This window comes from Octopus sinensis, unplaced genomic scaffold, assembly GCF_006345805.1.
Source record: "Octopus sinensis unplaced genomic scaffold, ASM634580v1 Contig18740, whole genome shotgun sequence".
NCBI classification, from domain to species: domain Eukaryota; kingdom Metazoa; phylum Mollusca; class Cephalopoda; order Octopoda; family Octopodidae; genus Octopus; species Octopus sinensis.
In genome coordinates, this window is record NW_021835990.1 from 334,763 (window position 1) to 356,004 (window position 21,242).

General features: G+C 34.3%; 1 protein-coding gene across 1 annotated transcript; it reads right to left on the reverse strand.

Annotated features, from left to right (window-relative positions):
• Positions 1-20,332: 20,332 nt before the first annotated feature.
• Positions 20,333-20,878, reverse strand: LOC115231576 (G2/mitotic-specific cyclin S13-7-like). The gene has a single exon (XM_029801568.1). It carries the CDS (start codon positions 20,876-20,878, stop codon positions 20,333-20,335), a length of 546 nt encoding a protein of 181 aa, XP_029657428.1.
• Between the last annotated feature and the right edge of the window lie 364 nt (positions 20,879-21,242).

Consider the following 21,242-nt stretch of genomic DNA (forward strand, 5'->3'; position numbering starts at 1 on the left):
AGATTTGAGATAATTGACGTTCGTTAGATTTTACTACAAAGTCAACATTAGCATATAAGTCATACCATGACAGGTCAAGAAATGATGGCAAGAATCACATTTACGATTCCAAGTAGATTTACATACAAATTTCTGGCAGGTACAAAGCGAGCATGAGTTCATAAAGTTCTTGAAAAAATAATATCAACTTTATAGCAAATATTGTGCAAGCAAATTAATAATTTAAAATTGATATACGATATACTAAATTCATTTACAATAACATTAAATCAAACAATATTGATAAACCACATTTTTAAGATTATAATCTTTATATAATATTAAAATCATTTATATGTTTAAAGTAAACATGGACAGTTATTTTAAAACTGCTAGAAAAAATGTTAAACCTTATTAAAAAAAATTTCTGTTGAATCCATATTAAAAATGTGATTCAAAATACGGTGTTCTAGAAATTATAGACACACAATGCGCAAATTGATTATTAACTGAACGTAAAGCATTTATATCAATGTTTCTGCAACGAACCTAAGGAACTATGTACGATCTAACTTAAGATGTCAGACCTACAATGTAAATAAGAAAATAAATAAATTAATAAAAAATATTGTTATATATCAATTTTGATGTTTTATGAACGTTTTTTCATGCAGAACTGGAGTCAGACGTTCCTAGACCTTAGTTTCTTTATAGGCTACTACAATGTATGCTAATGGCCTATTCATAAGGACCCTTCTAGAAGAGGCCTGGAATTATGCAGTTTATTGATAAAATCTCTAGAATACATTAAAAAATTCCCTAAAATGTTATAAATCAGTCAATTAACAAATTTGAAAAGCGGAACTGTCTGAACTTTAGATATTTCTAACTAAAAATGAGTCTTTATTTCCCGACAAAACACCCCCCGAGATCTCCACTTGTGTGCAACCAATCGACCTGATTTTTCCAGGACAACTGCCTCCCTTGATCGTCTACTATATTAACTCGTTCAACCTCCTCTAAACCTTTTTAATATCTCAAACTAAGGAACTATGTACGATCTAACATATGATGTCAGACCTACAATGTAAATAAGAAAATAAATAAATTAATAAAAAATATTGTTATATATCAATTTTGATGTTTTATGAACGTTTTTTCATGCAGAACTGGAGTCAGACGTTCCTAGACCTTAGTTTCTTTATAGGCTACTACAATGTATGCTAATGGTTATCCATAAGGACCCTTCTAGAAGAGGCCTGGAATTATGCAGTTTATTGATAAAATCTCTAGAATACATTAACAAATTCCCTAAAAATATTATAAATCAGTCAATTAACAAATTTGAAAACCTGAACTGTCTGAACTTTAGATATTTCTAACTAAAAAAGAGTCTTTATTTCCCGACAAAACACCCCCCGAGATCTCCACTTGTGTGCAACCAATCGACCTGATTTTTTCAGGACAACTGCCTCCCTTAATCGTCTATTATATTAATATGTTCAACCTCCTCTAAACCTTTTTAATATCTCAAACTAAGGAACTATGTACGATCTAACATATGATGTCAGACTTACAATGTAAATAAGAAAATAAATAAAATAATAAATTAAAAATATTGTTATATATCAATTTTGATGTTTTATGAACGTTTTTTCATGCAGAACTGGAGTCAGACGTTCCTAGACCTTAGTTTCTTTATAGGCTACTACAATGTATGCTAATGGCCTATTCATAAAAACCCTTCTAGAAGAGGCCGGAATTATGCAGTTTATTGATAAAATCTCTAGAATACATTAAAAAATTCCCTAAAATGTTATAAATCAGTCAATTAACAAATTTGAAAAGCGGAACTGTCTGAACTTTAGATATTTCTAACTAAAAATGAGTCTTTATTTCCCGACAAAACACCCCCCGAGATCTCCACTTGTGTGCAACCAATCGACCTGATTTTTCCAGGACAACTGCCTCCCTTGATCGTCTACTATATTAACTCGTTCAACCTCCTCTAAACCTTTTTACTATCTCATACTAAGGAACTATGTACGATCTAACATATGATGTCAGACTTACAATGTAAATAAGAAAATAAATAAAATAATAAATTAAAAATATTGTTATATATCAATTTTGATGTTTTATAAACGTTTTTGCATGCAAGACCAGAGTCAGACGTTCCTAGACCTTAGTTTCTTTATAGGCTACTATAATGTATGCTAATGGCCTATCCATAAGGACCCTTCTAGAAGAGGCCTGGAATTATGCAGTTTATTGATAAAATCTCTAGAATACATTAACAAATTCCCTAAAAATATTATAAATCAGTCAATTAACAAATTTGAAAACCTGAACTGTCTGAACTTTAGATATTTCTAACTAAAAAAGAGTCTTTATTTCCCGACAAAACACCCCCCGAGATCTCCACTTGTGTGCAACCAATCGACCTGATTTTTTCAGGACAACTGCCTCCCTTAATCGTCTATTATATTAATATGTTCAACCTCCTCTAAACCTTTTTAATATCTCAAACTAAGGAACTATGTACGATCTAACATATGATGTCAGACTTACAATGTAAATAAGAAAATAAATAAAATAATAAATTAAAAATATTGTTATATATCAATTTTGATGTTTTATGAACGTTTTTTCATGCAGAACTGGAGTCAGACGTTCCTAGACCTTAGTTTCTTTATAGGCTACTACAATGTATGCTAATGGCCTATTCATAAAAACCCTTCTAGAAGAGGCCGGAATTATGCAGTTTATTGATAAAATCTCTAGAATACATTAAAAAATTCCCTAAAATGTTATAAATCAGTCAATTAACAAATTTGAAAAGCGGAACTGTCTGAACTTTAGATATTTCTAACTAAAAATGAGTCTTTATTTCCCGACAAAACACCCCCCGAGATCTCCACTTGTGTGCAACCAATCGACCTGATTTTTCCAGGACAACTGCCTCCCTTGATCGTATACTATATTAACTCGTTCAACCTCCTCTAAACCTTTTTACTATCTCATACTAAGGAACTATGTACGATCTAACATAAGATCTCAGACTTACAATGAAAATAAGATAAATAAATAAATAAATTAATAATATTGTTATATATCAATTTAGATGTTTTATGAACGTTTTTGCATGCAAAACTGGAGTCAGACGTTCCTAGACCTTAGTTTCTTTATAGGCTACTACAATGTATGCTAATGGTTATCCATAAGGACCCTTCTAGAAGAGGCCTGGAATTATGCAGTTTATTGATAAAATCTCTAGAATACATTAACAAATTCCCTAAAAATATTATAAATCAGTCAATTAACAAATTTGAAAACCTGAACTGTCTGAACTTTAGATATTTCTAACTAAAAAAGAGTCTTTATTTCCCGACAAAACACCCCCCGAGATCTCCACTTGTGTGCAACCAATCGACCTGATTTTTTCAGGACAACTGCCTCCCTTAATCGTCTATTATATTAATATGTTCAACCTCCTCTAAACCTTTTTAATATCTCAAACTAAGGAACTATGTACGATCTAACATATGATGTCAGACTTACAATGTAAATAAGAAAATAAATAAAATAATAAATTAAAAATATTGTTATATATCAATTTTGATGTTTTATGAACGTTTTTTCATGCAGAACTGGAGTCAGACGTTCCTAGACCTTAGTTTCTTTATAGGCTACTACAATGTATGCTAATGGCCTATCCATAAGGACCCTTCTAGAAGAGGCCTGGAATTATGCAGTTTATTGATAAAATCTCTAGAATACATTAACAAATTCCCTAAAAATATTATAAATCAGTCAATTAACAAATTTGAAAACCTGAACTGTCTGAACTTTAGATATTTCTAACTAAAAAAGAGTCTTTATTTCCCGACAAAACACCCCCCGAGATCTCCACTTGTGTGCAACCAATCGACCTGATTTTTTCAGGACAACTGCCTCCCTTAATCGTCTATTATATTAATATGTTCAACCTCCTCTAAACCTTTTTAATATCTCAAACTAAGGAACTATGTACGATCTAACATATGATGTCAGACTTACAATGTAAATAAGAAAATAAATAAAATAATAAATTAAAAATATTGTTATATATCAATTTTGATGTTTTATGAACGTTTTTTCATGCAGAACTGGAGTCAGACGTTCCTAGACCTTAGTTTCTTTATAGGCTACTACAATGTATGCTAATGGCCTATTCATAAAAACCCTTCTAGAAGAGGCCGGAATTATGCAGTTTATTGATAAAATCTCTAGAATACATTAAAAATTCCCTAAAATGTTATAAATCAGTTAATTAACAAATTTGAAAAGCTGTACTGTCTGAACTTTAGATATTTCTAACTAAAAATGAGTCTTTATTTCCTGACAAAACACCCCCCGAGATCTCCACTTGTGTGCAACCAATCCACCTGATTTTTCCAGACAACTTCCTCCTTTGATCGTCTATTATATTAATATGTTTAACCTCCTCTAAACCTTTTTACAACCTCAAACTAAGGAACCATGTACGATCTAACTTAAGATGTCAGACTTACAATGAAAATGAGAAAATAAATTAATTAAAAATATTGTTATATATCAATTTTGATGTTTTATGAACGTTTTTGCATGCAGAACTGGAGTCAGACGTTCCTAGACCTTAGTTTCTTTATAGGCTACTACAATGTATGCTAATGGTTATCCATAAGGACCCTTCTAGAAGAGGCCTGGAATTATGCAGTTTATTGATAAAATCTCTAGAATACATTAACAAATTCCCTAAAAATATTATAAATCAGTCAATTAACAAATTTGAAAAGCTGAACTGTCTGAACTTTAGATATTTCTAACTAAAAAAGAGTCTTTATTTCCCGACAAAACACCCCCCGAGATCTCCACTTGTGTGCAACCAATCGACCTCATTTTTCCAGGACAACTGCCTCCCTTGATCGTTTATTATATTAATATGTTCAACCTCCTCAAACCTTTTTACTATCTCAAACTAAGGAACCATGTACGATGTAAGTTAAGATCTCAGACTTACAATGAAAATGAGAAAATAAATCTGTTCCACATCCTCGTACCGCAGATTACTACAGTCACACAGTACACTGATCGCCCATTCGCCTTGTAGATCAGAGGGGTGTTGCCGCACTATTAGTCTTCTCCTCAATGTTGGTGTCCCTCACATACTCGGGATACGTCAATATCTGGGGGACTGACACTTGGTCTATTCCGGGTCGGGCAATATGACAGTCCTCCCCGTGTAGTTCAGTCTCTTCCCGTTACCCCGAAAACGTCCTTGCTTGCTTTTCAGGCAAGTGAAGTAGGACCTCACGAGTTTGGGTAAAGGAGTGTAGATACAATCCTCGTTTTTATTATCAAAAGAGTCCTCAATTAATGGAATGTATTAAACAAATGAGAGACGGATATTTCAGCAGGGAGGAGCCTAATTTATTCCGCGAAATATGTCAGACTGTGCTATCTGATGATCCTTTTATGGTCATGAGTGACTATGATGATTATATGTGCCTGAACAACATCATTGTTGCTGGGTACTTCTCTAGTGACCGTCCTTTAATGAATAAAGGACACCAACCGACAGCACATTATCCTTCAAATGCCATTCCTTCAACCCCCGCACACGACCAGTCGTTCAAGGTCGCGAATGACGAACAATCTGCCAGAATGTGACCTGAGTCCAAAAGTTCTTTGACCCCCCTCAATTCGTCCCAATCACCAAGAGATGTACAAATATCACATAAAAACACAAAAATACTGCAGTAATGATCAATTACGTAAATAATCAGCACTGCTATAAAAGATAAGCACTGCTATGATTTGGGCCAAACATAAAAATGTCTAGTTGTCTTTCATACTGGTAAATAAAACGAACTTCATAATAAAATTTATGTGACGTGTTCTGAAAATGTCGATTTTCATAAATATTATGATTATCAAGTCATATTAAAATATAAAAGGGGAAATATTAAAAAATTTTAATAGAAATTGACTTGAAAGGAATAAATCGAAATAAAATATAAAAATAATGAAATTTAAAACTGTATAATGACAAAATTAAAGTTCATAAGAATTATTCCTTCATAATCAATTGAAATAAACCAATATAGAAAAAACATAAAAAACGACAACAAACTAAACTACGTGTATAGCGTGCTCTAAATTATTAGGCTTGCCATTAAAAATATTCTAATTAAACAATTTTTAATAAATATAAATTTTATTTATATCAATAAGACATCCCATGAGAACTATACACCAACAAATTAGGGTTGCGAATAATTTTTTGCATTTTATAGCCATTAAATCAGACCGCACTTATGTTTGGCTGAAACATTATTAAAATTAACATTTCGCCCCCGGTTGAGAACACCTGCAATACAATAGCTGCTAATGTGGGCAATATAATACGTCGAGGTTAAGAGGGGCACACACAGTCTTGATGTTCGCAGGGAAAAGTGACCAGAGTCTATTTCCAGTTATTTGTTGACTTTTATCGTCAAATTCGATCCCGACCCATTTCAGAACTTCTTGTAGTGTAAAAACAGACAGGCTTTAACAATAGACTTTAAACTGAACACCTGGAACTTGGCCTCGGTGGCAGAGAAATATTAATTGACCAGATGCAGTATGAGACTATACTGAAACCCCTCAGAACTGACGGACATGTCTCGAAAGGGCAATACAGAACTACGTGGAATGGCAATTCTAAAGCACATACACACAAATACAACTTTGAGTCAAGAGAACAAATCAATCCGAGATACTTGGCAGAAGGAAGGCGAATTTGGAATGTTTTGTGCTGTTCTAACACAGTAAATAACTTGTGAGAAGATGGCCGATAACGGTTGTTCCTCCGAGACAATGACTGGGTGGGACTCTACATTGCTTAATTCATCGTAGAGTTGGAAGAGAGAGTACTCACATATGAGGAAATGTTCATTCCTCATTCCATTCAGGATCAGATGTAGTTTCCCAATGACTGGCGTACTTTAAACGTTAGGAAATATCCAATCCTCTTGAATTCCCTCTTCTCGTCCAGAAAACTTTGTAATTGTCCCAAATGACCTTCAGAGGGCAGAAGAATCATATCTTAACTCGAAAATAGTGGAGATTCCGGGGAGAGAATGGTATCAAAAATGGCCCGGGATTCGGGAATGTCATAAATTAAAGACAGGACGTGTACAACAATACGAGCGGACAGACTTATCAAGACTAAAATCAACAAGAATAATTCAAACCAACTGACAGAATCCAGGAAACCCCGGCAATAAGCGTGCAACAACTCAGTCGGAACTGGGACTGCAGAAAGACCTCTAAAGATGAGTCTTGTCGGTTACATGACATATCTTTTGGCAGCTAAAGAACAGGTCGTTGGAATCGAGAATATTGATGATGCAACTCAACTCTTCTAAAATCTGAACAATCACATGAAGGAGTACTCGCAATCTATTGTTGACAGAACAATTCTTTCTTCTTAAAATATTCACGCAAAAAAGCAACAGTCCCAACAATCGGTGACGAATGAATAATTTCTGAGACATTACGTAATCTAATATTTACAAGTGAAGTCGAATTTGCATCTTCGGGTGTCTCGTGTCTGGACAACGCACTGAGCGCATCAAGGACCTTCAAGTGACAAAATTGGAGTACTTTTTGCCGAAATGGTAAAATATTGAGAAATAAGCCGTTAAGAATGGATTGCAGTCGAAGACGGATTATCACCTCCAAGTTAGCACGGGAGAATGTCTGGGTCCTCACTAATGACACAAACATGTAAATTGGCTAATCTACGGTCAGATTCGTGAAGGGACTGAGAGTGGCAGACCACATGGGAATATATTTTATCAATATTGTTCAGTTTACTTCGATTCTAAATTTGATTGGACAAGTTTACAATGCAACAAAAATTGGCCACGAAATTAATAAATGTGTTGAGTGAAGGAGTCTCTTTCAAAAAGAGCACCGGAAGTGTTCGTCGAGCAATTTTCTGGTGATCAGTCATAACCACAAAACCAAAACGAGGCGAATGGAAAGTGGAATTTATAGTAAAAAGGCAATTCGGCCAAACAAAGACTGCAAATCGGACACATTCGAGTATTCCAAATATGCCGGAAAACTCTTATCATAGCCAACTCCATTACCTCGATCAGAGCTGTGTGGATGCAACTAATGTTCAACTCCAGTCTAGCAGTATCAAGTAGTAAGTGAAACTGCAAAATAAATATGACAATACAACCGATTTAAGATGATTGAAAGTCGTTTCGGAAATGTATTTGAGGAATAGACTATTAAGAACTTAGGAGATTGACTCGTGTCTGTCACAACTAAACGAATTACTGCCGAGAATCACAATGAGATGAGAATTGATAGGTTTTGAGGGGACCATTCGTCAATCGACACAAGTCTGTCAACCCACGACTGGACGATGGGTAAATAGCAGATCTTCCACTTTGCACTTTTCTTTAGTCTGACCACCAGAGCCCCACAATAAAACAACAAAATACATTTGCTTCATAAAATATTGTAAAGGACATTCTTTCATAAGCTGAAGCAAACATTCGAAAACAGTTTGGGTGATTGTGGGTGACAGAATCGAATCAGTGTGCAGTAGTAACCTAACAATCCCCACCAGTGCACTCATTTCTACTATGTCACTACCTCTCGTACATTATTGGTGGCTTGGTTGCTCAGTTTAATGAAAATGTCTGCTACAATGTGACAAATGTGCATATTAATGGAGGTGGTGTTGTATGAACTCAGTGGAAGGTCACATTTTGTACAAAAGTGACATTCGCGGGTTAAATCAAGGCACCCAGCGAGACCACATGGAAGGTATATAAGCGATTCAGTACTGTCAACTACAAGACTAGTGCTCTAATTAACGAACCCGAGTATGCTGGATAGTTCGCCACTCAACAAGGAATCGTTAGTCCACCTTTGTAGAACTGTGGGAAGTCTGTTTAATACTAATTCCAGCACTTCCTGTCCGTATACTCCTCTCTGTTTATATTAATATCAAAGGAGACTAAGCACGATGAAAAGAACTCAAGTGCATGTTGAAATATCTCCAACCCTTCCCTGAACAGTTCTATAAACATTCCAAAGTATAGCACTACCTTGTGAATGTAAACAACCTTTTTCGGTGACTAAACTCAGAGACTGGGCTCGGTTTATTAACTCGTTTATTACATTCTCCTGATTAAAGTCGCCAGGTTAGGTCTATGGACAGACAACAACACAAGTGACGAATCACGGAAACACCAACTCGGTGGATGAGATTGAGTAGGGCAGTTGTTTACAGAGACAAACAAACAGTTCAGTTACCCTAATACTATTAAAGTTACGTAATACTGTATTTCAATTAAATTGACATGTTTTATTTGCACATGAATGAGTAGTGAGTATAAATCAGTGATGAAGTATAACAGATATATACTGATATAATACAAGTGGTAGGTCAGATATTCGATGTCTTAAAGATTCAAAATGCTCACCCAACCAGTCCACACAACTAAAAGATTCACTTAACCCGCAATCATTTCGCAGACAAAGTTCAGCAAGTGTGACACACTCAAGTCGGAGATCACCCACCTCACGACAAACTCACTCTGAATGCAGTCAATGGTGTGGAATACAATCCATTTATTCATTTCGTGGTAATCCAATTGAATAAACAACTTTAAAAGGCGATCCTGATTATTTCGTTTTTTATCAAATTTAGAGAATTGAGGACATAAAATGGAGGCCAATGACAAGTCAAATTGCGTGATAAATAATCAGTGAAGGGTGTGAGTCGTGGTCATTTCTAATTATTAATTAACTTAATTACATCTAATTTGATGGCTGAGAAGGTTGTTTGTTGGCAGATTTCTAATATAATTACACATTGAATACTTCCAAAGAGGATTACAAGTCGTCGGAGTATCAAAGTGAAGACTTTGTGGTTTGTTTGAAGATTAAATTGAAGCAATTTATGCTCCAATTTATCTTGTCAAATACTGGAGTGCAGGCTGTCCTCGCTACATCCAGCATGATTTCATACAGCCAGACAGTGCTGTCTACACAGAGAAATATATTCCAAGTCTTTTCTGTCTCCAGGGATGTTTCAATAAACTCAAACAGATGGTCGAGGCAGTGAGGGTCAGTCTCAACTTGTTGATATATTGTGATTAATACTGTTTGAGCACTTGGTTATTGCCTCCTGGATTATGGTACATGCCACTCTTGTCATGTCTTGAGATGCGTCAACATGACTCATTTTGCATAACAAGTCCCGCTTTATTTATTTAATTATTTTAGTCATTATTCAAACAAAATATCAACAAATCACAAATTGCTCTTAATAAATATTCTGGTTATATTTCTAATCGTATACGTGGTTGCCGAACACGTTTTGGAAGAAAGTCGAGTTTGGGGGAAAACGAATGTTCTCAGCAAATAAGTCAAATTTAAATACAAAATCAACAAAGTGCCAACAAAACATCGTCAAATGCCACATTTAGAGAAACGACAGACTTGCAGTTACCAGCCAAATTATGTTGAAGAAATTTAAATTGGCCTACAAATAGCCCGTTCCTGCCTGTCTGGAATCCGCCGTATGTCCGGTGCCTTGTCGGGGGACACAACTCTCACTCCATACCAATAGCCCACATACAATTCCAGGTTGATTGCCACTCGGACAACATAGGGGACATCATATTCACGGAGATCGACTATTTTGTCACTAAAGTCGTCAATTCCTGCGGACTGATCAAACTGCTTGGACGAGGCGACAGAAATTACAAGATCGCCACCGTGAGCCAAATTGAAAACGAACTGGCTTGGACAGTTGATATAAGGTCGATTATAGGAACTAGGTCTGAGATCTATCCAACTCTAGCCCAGCAATTGAGTCACTGAGAATCGTATCAATAGTAGACCAATCTAATTTTATATTATTTTCAACTACAAAAATGTTTTGTGGTGATTTTATGTCGTAAAATTTCAAATTTCACTGTTTCATTGTAACCAATCAAAGAAATGCACTTTTCAAACATTCTCATTGGGAATCCATTTCGAAGAGTTAAAGCTAGTTTCAACATTCTATTTATTATTAAGACATTAGAATAATAATAAACAAACATTGGTTAATCAAAATTTCCTATCTTAATAATAAAATGGTATGGTGTGTGTCTGTCTGTGTGTCTGTCTGTCTGTGTGTCTGTCTGTCTGTCTGTCTGTCTGTGTGTGCACACCAACTTCAAATTGGCAATACGATGTCCTCGACTTACATGATGAGGTCCTTAAAACCTTCCCCCAAAAAAATTAAAAAAAAATTTTCTGCATTTTGGTTAAAATGAACAACTACAATGTCCTCGACTTACATGATGAAGTCCTTAAAACCTTCCCCCCCAAAAAAATTAAAAAAAAATTTTCTGCATTTTGGTTAAAATGAACAACTACAATGTCCTCGACTTACATGATGAAGTCCTTAAAACCTTCCCCCCAAAAAAATTAAAAAAAAATTTTCTGCATTTTGGTTAAAATGAACAACTACAATGTCCTCGACTTACATGATGAGGTCCTTAAAACCTTCCCCCCAAAAAAAATTAAAAAAAATTTTCTGCATTTTGGTTAAAATGAACAACTACAATGTCCTCGACTTACATGATGAAGTCCTTAAAACCTTCCCCCCCAAAAAAATTAAAAAAAAATTTTCTGCATTTTGGTTAAAATGAACAACTACAATGTCCTCGACTTACATGATGAAGTCCTTAAAACCTTCCCCCCAAAAAAAATTAAAAAAAAATTTTCTGCATTTTGGTTAAAATGAACAACTACAATGTCCTCGACTTACATGATGAAGTCCTTAAAACCTTCCCCCCCAAAAAAAATTAAAAAAAAAATTTCTGCATTTTGGTTAAAATGAACAACTACAATGTCCTCGACTTACATGATGAAGTCCTTAAAACCTTCCCCCCCAAAAAAATTAAAAAAAAATTTTCTGCATTTTGGTTAAAATGAACAACTACAATGTCCTCGACTTACATGATGAAGTCCTTAAAACCTTCCCCCCCAAAAAAATTAAAAAAAAATTTTCTGCATTTTGGTTAAAATGAACAACTACAATGTCCTCGACTTACATGATGAAGTCCTTAAAACCTTCCCCCCAAAAAAAATTAAAAAAAAATTTTCTGCATTTTGGTTAAAATGAACAACTACAATGTCCTCGACTTACATGATGAGGTCCTTAAAACCTTCCCCCCAAAAAAAATTAAAAAAAATTTTCTGCATTTTGGTTAAAATGAACAACTACAATGTCCTCGACTTACATGATGAAGTCCTTAAAACCTTCCCCCCCAAAAAAAATTAAAAAAAAATTTTCTGCATTTTGGTTAAAATGAACAACTACAATGTCCTCGACTTACATGATGAAGTCCTTAAAACCTTCCCCCCCAAAAAAATTAAAAAAAAATTTTCTGCATTTTGGTTAAAATGAACAACTACAATGTCCTCGACTTACATGATGAAGTCCTTAAAACCTTCCCCCCAAAAAATCAAAAAATTATTTTCTGCATTTTGATTAAAATGAACAACGCGAATGTCCTCGACATTCATGATGAGGTCCATTAAAACCTTCAAGGCAAAAATCTCACGTATTAAGAATATCCTTGATGAAAACGACAGCGAGAATATTAACAATGATGAACTCCCAATTATTCGCGATAAAGAAATTCAATTCATCCTATGTTTTTCTCTTTAAAATTAAATGCATATATCATTATCGACCATGAATCAAAATTAAAGCTATTATCATATTTGACTTTGACAGAATGTGCAATCACAGATTGCACGACTTTGAATAGAGTGTGCAATTAACAGATTTTGAAAAACCACTTTGATAGTTGAAACCAGATTAGCACAATCATTAACACAATTTACCACCAATTGACGCACGACCTTGAATAGAGTGTGCAATTAACTGATTTTGAAAAACACTTTGATAGTTGAAACCACATTAGCACAATCATTAACACAATTTACCACCAATTGACAGCGCAATCAGAAGAATTTGCGTAAAAATATTAGCTATTTAGTTAAGTTTTTCGTGAAGATAGAATTTATTTTCGGTATGCCTCTTTTCCTAAATTTTTTTATTATTCAAAAATAATTTTTTCAATAGATAACCGAAAGAGGGAAGACGACCTTAAGAAAAGAAGTTTTTCGTAAAGATAGAATTTATTTTCTGTATGCCTCTTTTTTCCTAATATTTTTTATTATTCAAAATAATTTTTTAAATAGATAACCGAAGGAGGAAAAATGAAGCTGAAGAAAGATGGCTAACGTAATAGAGGCGACGATATTAACAGGTAAGTATTGAGGTGAGGATGTTTATATTCCACGAATTCCGATAATTTCTGATGAATTACCATTTAGATTTAAAAGGCTGCAATTTCCTTTGAGGATGAGTTTTGCAATGACAATAAACAAGGCCCAGGGACAGTCATTAAAGGTAGTTGGGTTATTTTTAGAGAGTGAGTGCTTTTCACATGGACAGCTGTATGTGGGATGCTCGAGGGTAGGCAGAAGAGAAAATTTATTCATATATGCCAAGGAAGGACGGACGACAAACATCGTTTATCAACAGGCGATAGAATAGGGTTACATTAAACCAGGTAGTTTTATACATCTACATAAACTTATAGTTGTTTGATGAAACAGGCCCTCCGCAGGAGCTAGGTCGCGGTGAGCGAAGCGAGCTGCCGAGCTAGTTTTAAATAAAATAACTTCTAAATACAGTTTGTAACATTCATCGATTCCGTTGTGGAAAGCTATTTTCGGCTTACGAAACCCACGGTATCTCGTGCTGCATGAGTGCCGGAAGAATCCTTCAGCAATTGTCTATTAACGATTTTATCCAAAGAGCTGTCTGTTAGGTTTGAAGGGACCCTACCCTAATTAGATATTTCATACACTTAATAATTGAAATACCCAAAAGGGGGTTTTAGAGATACTTGCATGACCTCAAAATATTTCTATATTAGTAAAATTATGATTACATTAGTACTGCCTTAATTTCAGAAAAATAAATAGACTAATTATAAATAATATAATAAATATTTCAAATGAATGTCATTACAATTTACAAAGCCAATTATATATAGTTAAAAACAAAGTAAAGTAACCAATCGTAAACCCACTTATACCCATTTCCACCACTTCATAGATGTTACCTAACCCTAATCCTAACCCTACCCTAAACCTAACCCTAATCCTGACCCTAACCCTGCCCTAAACCTAGCCCTAATCCTGCCCCTAACCCTACCCCTACCCTACCCTAACCCTACCCTAACCCTACCCTAACCCTACCCTAACCCTAACCCTCATGAGTAAGGTCACAATGTCGCATTGCATGTCATAATTTGATATGTAAAAATAAAATTTTAGACAGGCCATTCTAAAATAATAAATTAAACATTAGAATTATTATAAAAATGATTAAAATACTATTTTTTACATATAATTTATGCCTGCCATTTACTTTTGCCTTTTTAATTCTTAATTTTCCGTTCAACCCTGGGGGTCCCTTCAAGACGGTGACAACTTATATAATGCATAAATCTCTTGTATCATAATCTCTGATGTTTTCTTGAGAGCAGGCGTCAGCGCATATATTTGAAAACTTTAATTGGTCTGAAGAAGTCCCATATAATCTTCACATTCGGAAAGTCATTCTATTTCCAAAAATTTAAGATATTCCATAGACGTTAAAAAGTTACTCCATTTTTTAATCAAAAGGATCTATGGTTTGTTATGTCAAGAGAAATAATTCATTAGAGTGGGTTTATAAACATTTGTGTTTTAAAAAATAATTATTGATAATTTTTATTATTTTATTCTATTTTTACGGAGAACCTCGGGTTAGACTAATCACTGCCTAATTTGCTCACTTTTCGAAAAATACATATACAGCGTTTCCGTCTTGTTCCTAAAGTAATAAAAAAATTTCCTAGTGGATATTGTCTCGCCTTGATCATCTATAAAATCCAAAATTGTGCAAATATGCACGGTTCAATATGATGAATTCATAATGATTCAATATAAACTTTTTTTTCAATATAAACTATTGGCGATTTTTTAAAAAAGAAAATTTTAATTGCTTTTTATTAAGTCAATTACTTTTTTTAAACAAACGATTAAAAAACCTTTCTTTTTCTTTTCGACATCAAATTTCATTCCACATAAAATTTTACCAGAACCGCTCAAAATTGTTTTACTGTACTTAAATCTAAAAAAAACCTTGAATCTCGGTGAATATATATGACGGGCTCAATTGACGAAGGAAACGCCTCGGATATTCGGTATAGTTTAGTCAAAATTCCAACATCCTTTGGCGTTAGAATCCCGCTTGCTATTGAACGTAAGAAAATTTATATTGTATACATTCCACAACAAGGCCATGCGTAGTCATCACGAGTAATCCCGAACGATTTTCAAGAGGATCATCTTCATGTAAAGACTGTCCAGGAAGAGTTCCTTGTATAAAAGTTTCCTCGTTTTCTGTTAAATTGTATTCTTCTTGTTCTAATTTTGTCTCCTCAATGACATGCTGGTAAAATTCCGTGTTATCTCGACACGTTCTGAGAGAATGGTTGATATCTTTTGAATCATTATTTTTTTTAAAGAAATATCATAATCCTTTTCAAGTTTGTCTTGTAAATACATTTCACTAGCATCTGGATTTCCAATATTTTTGTCTAAATTTGTTAACATCTGCCCAGAATTACTGCTATCTATATTGATTATTTTTTGGAAATTACCATTAGCGTGCATTATTCTATCCTGAGTGTCATCGCGATCTTCACTATTTTCATTATTATCCGATGAAACGACATTTGATTTTCCACTATTTGAGTCTAAAGTAGATTGACCAACATCATCCATTTATGACGATATTATTTATTATTTTTGTCTAAAAAATTAAAAATAGGGAATTTAGAAAATATAAAATAAGCTATTTAAAAACTAAACAAGCGATGTGACTTGATTTTCATTGTTAAAATTGAGTCATCGCATGTTCCGAAAAGTCAGCAGTCACTCTATTCACGAAAAATAGGAAGATGGGGACGAAAACTATTGATGTCACGTTGAACGGAATTCCAATACCACAAAAGAAAACACAGAAGATATTGGGAGTAACGCTTGATACTTTCCTCTGTTTTTCACCTCACGTAGAATCGATCGTATCAACCTGTATAAAGAAGATCAATTTTGTAAAAGCCTTCCTTTGGAACTGTCGGAGAACTTATCCGCCAGGGGTAGAGACCCTTTACAAGCAGTATATCGAGCCAACAATAGGCTATGCATGTGCTGATTGGGGCTATAACCTGGCGGCAACGAACCGGCTAAAAATCGAAAAAATTCAAGAAAGATCTATCAACCTACTGAAAGACCATACCGATAGGGAAATTGTCCATAGAACACTGGAATCTCTCGTAGAGGCAAATGGGGGGATCGTGGAAATGGACCACAAACCATTCACCGTACATACAGAAAGTATGTGGGGTCACGGTCGGAACATCGTGAAAAGATGGCTCGACTGTTGAGAAGTGTCGGAATCACCTGAACGTGTTAGTTAATGGTTAAGACGGTAATTTTGTTTGGCTTAAATAATAAAAATGAATAAGCAACATTCAATAGTGTCAAGATCAATTGCAAAAACAACTAGGCAAAAACCTATATATTTGCATGTTTACGAAAATCAAACATGTTTACATTGATTTCGTAATCATTGGGAAGACCAGTCATGATCTGTGTATATAATAAAATCAAAACACACGTTAGACGAGAACAGGGGTGCATGACGGAGACATCAGAAGCTGTATTTTCATAAAGATAGAGGAAAGGTGACCATTAATAACAAGAGCATTAAGTCGGGTGAAGAGGAACAGTCCAGGGATATCACCCATAAAAGCACGACTCCTGCTAGCAGGGATTCAACATCTTCGCCTAGTGATCAATCTCGGGATACCACCAATGCGGGCTATGAATCTTATTGGCATATACAAGTTTGCCGAATTCTATTTTGGGGGTTGACCCGTCGCTTCGTATGTTCTCCTACTTGCATTACTTGGAAACAATGTGTTATATTCACTTCTTCAATTTGCAACTTTATTACGAATAAATTAGCACTTGCTTTGATATAAATTTCTATTTTTTAATTTACTTGGACATCAAATAGAGGCATTGGATACAAAATCTTTTGAGGGTTTTAAAGACAAGGATATCTAAGTATCCAACCAGGATATCTAATTTGTTTATTTAAAATTCCAAAAGATTTTGAATAGATTTATTCAGTGCTTGTTCACCGATATACTATCTCCTAAATTAAGATTAAATGCCCATAGGTTACATATAAATAAAATCAGTCCGATTTTAGATTATTTCCGATGATTGTAGCAATTAACTGATTATGTTAAAATAATAACGCAAAATAGATTGAATTTCTTAAATACCAATTAAATTGGCAGTCTCTATGTTCCTCTCTCGGAGTGAATTCCACTGTTGGAGTGAATTTGAGAACGATCAAAAAATAGGATCTCGTTCTTTTGTCATTACTCCAAATTCGAGAGGCTCTAACTTACATTGTATAAGTGCAATGCCTGCTTCAACATTGTTTAATTTTCAATGCAAAAGAGGTTAAAATGCATATTTTGATAAAATGCAAACTTGAATTTCAAAATTGTAAATTTAAAATTTTCAATTGCAATTAGAAGTGGCAGCCGACTCACAAAAAGCTGCATAACATGTCACAACAAATTAGAAGAAACCCCCTTCAATGGAAAGGGTTTTCTGGAGACAATGATCTTCTTAATTACACGCGGTTGCGCTCGTTGGCTTCTATTAGTGTGTTGCGTTGGCCACCAGAATCACCTAATCTAAGGATTTCCTTCAGATCTATGCATATGTCTGTTGTAACGGAGTCGGTTCTACTCCCCTTTCCGAACATAACGGCGACGACTCAGACTTGTGCACATTCCCTGTTGGATCTTCAATGGAAAGGGTTTTCTGGAGACAATGATCTTCTTAATTAGTTCGGATTCTTGTTCTCTCATTTTCTTTTCTTTCAAAAAAAAAAATTAGAAGTTTGTGTTTTGCAGATGCCATTTGAAGTTTGTACTTGCAAATTGAATTATGCAGATGACATTTGAAGTAAATCTTAATAACCCGAATAAACTGCTAATCACAGGACACTGTCAATTAAAGGTCGATATTCAACATAAATCAATAAAACAGCAATAAATTCAATTCTAAAAGAAACACAAAGAAGTATTAAAACAAAAGTAAAGTTCAAATATCACTCGATTAAACAGACAGATTTCTAAAAAACTAGGAATAACCCACCAACCTCTCTGCTGACATATGAATCATCCCAATCCTGCATATTATGGTGATTCTCACTCTCACGCGAACTAAAAGCCTCATGTCCCAATGCTGACAAAGATGCCAAATGAGGTTTAATGTCGCGCGCAATGGATGAAACGCGTGCCTAAAGTGAAACGCTGTGAACCTTGAGAAAACCACAAAAACCTCGAAAATAAAATTAACAATTCTTTGATGAAAACAGAAATAAAACCGAGAAATCAATTTTTTATTATTATCGTTTGAAAGATTAACAATTTATTTAAATAATGGTTAGCCATTTTAAAATTACCAAAAATTAAAAATATTTTAACCTGAAAATTTACCTGTCTAAATTTTTTTAACTTGTGATTTAAATACTATTTTTTCATTTCCATCTTGATCTTTTATTTTAACTCTATTATTTGAAATTAAATCTTCAACAGTAAAGATTTGTTGATGATAAAAAGATTCTAATTTTCGCTTCTTCGTCCTTTGATTTGTATCAAAATCTTTTTTCAGCAAAACATTATTTCCAATTGCAATTTCTTTCAATGTTTTTGAAAAATTTCGTTCCATTCTTTCAAGATATTTGTCATTTATGATAGTTTGATTTTCATGTTCTTCAATTAATTCATCATCATTATAATAAGAAATGTTATATCCTCTTGTTCGGAAAAAAGCCATAAATGGTGACATATTTATAGAAGAATGAATTGAAATATTGTACTGATATACAATTTTTTCCAACACATCCACCCATTTTTTCTGTTTGTCTGTGAGTTCTTTTTGAATCCATCTGCAAATGGTTTGATTGCAACGCTCCACTTGTCCCTGTGATTCTGGATGTCTTGGACGTTCCCTTTTATGAATTATTTTAAATTCTTCACATAATGACGTTATTTCTGAATTAACAAATTCTGTTCCGTTGTCAGACTGCAGAATTTTTGGTGGACCATAGGAAAGAAATATAGTTTTCAATGATTCCGAAACTGTAACTGCTTCTTTATTTTCTATTTTTTTAGCAAAGCAAAATTTTGAATAAATATCTATGACATTCATAAGATATTTATAGGAATCATTTATATCTGAATAAAACGAAAGATCGACTAAATCAACTTGATAGCTAAAAATAAGCTATTGAATGAACCGTTCTCGAGGTTCTTTGGCTACTATGTTGACTAGTGGATATTTTGTCTTTAAGGGCTGACTTCGCTGACATTTGTGGCATGATGATATTACATCCCTAATTATGTTTCGATTGATTATGCAAAAATTATTTTTGCAATACTCTTCCATTTTATTAAATCCATAGTGATAAATTGAATGAATCCTTTCACAATGCAGTTTCATGGATTCGAAATCATTTGAGGCAATTACCAATATTTTGTTTCCATCAGATTGTTTATAATATAGGACACCTATCATTAGATTTAATAGTACCTCCAGAATTTACAAAATTTCTACATTTTTTGAGAAAACGAAATCTTTTTAGTCTTGAAAAATCTTCTGGTATTGTATTATTTATTAAAAAATCAAGAATATTCTTATACTCCTGATCATCCTTTACAATGTTGGCAAATCTCATTTCGATAATATTATCTCAAAGTGCGCAATCATCTTTAATATTGACTTGATAATTGTCAAGAGCTTAATTGAAGGTTAAATTCAAGGTCACGGCGTTTCACTTTAGGCACGCGTTTCATTTATGGCGCGTGACATTTAACAACGTTCAAAACATAAGCAATGCAATTGGTCAGTTTAGGCAGATCATAACCACAGCAAAACTGCTCGTACTTATATATAGGTCTGACAATTTTCATAAGGATCACCGAAATTGCGGAAGCCAGCATTGATCTCGGAAATTCAGCAGACAGTGAATCCAACAGGACATAAGTTAGCATCTAAAATGTCACTTCTTGAATACTTTGGAACCCTGAATCAGCTTGTACTAGGAATAATTTGGAATATCAATATCGTCAGAGAAATATGACTGCAAAAACAGCTTGAGCCACCGAAAAGGAGTGGGGACTTGAAGCGCCCAGTCCAAGGCAAAAAGGATCTTAATTTCCATAGCAATCACATCTTTGGAAGTAAAGGCATCTGCTATCATGCCAGAGTAGTCAGACACACAACAAAAATCGTCAGACTCGAATTTTGCTGCCAAAAAGAGACAAGTGATTCCAATAAGTTGTAGTTCAGACATTTTAGTGTTACTCAACGCAAGATATCTGTCCAAAATATCCACGGAAAGGTAAAATATTTCCCGGTCGTGTTGAAAAGTTTTGGTCACTTTCATGAGCCAGTGAATCAGTTTCGCTCTCGCATAACAGGTCACGTTCAAGGGCTTGAAGGAATTTGGAGGACAGTGCTTGGACTCAATCTCTAACCACAATTTTATGATCTCGGTTTGCTTGCTCTCAGGTTTATGATGAAGGCTATGATCTGTCCTGAACATGGCTCGGAATGGGGCGTTTCGACTTAATAAAGTCGGCATTTCAAATATTTCGAATGAAAATCAAAAGAAAAAAACTGGCATTAACTTAATTTTATTGTAAGAAAATATCTTTTTAAATAATTTATTTTAAAAAGAAGCTATATAAGTAATATTATGTCACATGGGCGACTATGTCGCTATGGGCAGCCTGAACCACAGAAAAGGTATTAAACATAAACAAGGAAAGGAAAGAGTTATATTCCCACACGTGCCACACACGATACAATCTTCTTAACCATCGTTTGCCATCCTCTGCGGTTTTGTGCAAGCCATCGCAGTTCGTCCAAGTCCTCGCATTTTTTCAGGGTTTTGCCCACGTGTTTCAGATCGTGTTCCAGCGCAACCGGCAGTGTTGTGCGGGGAC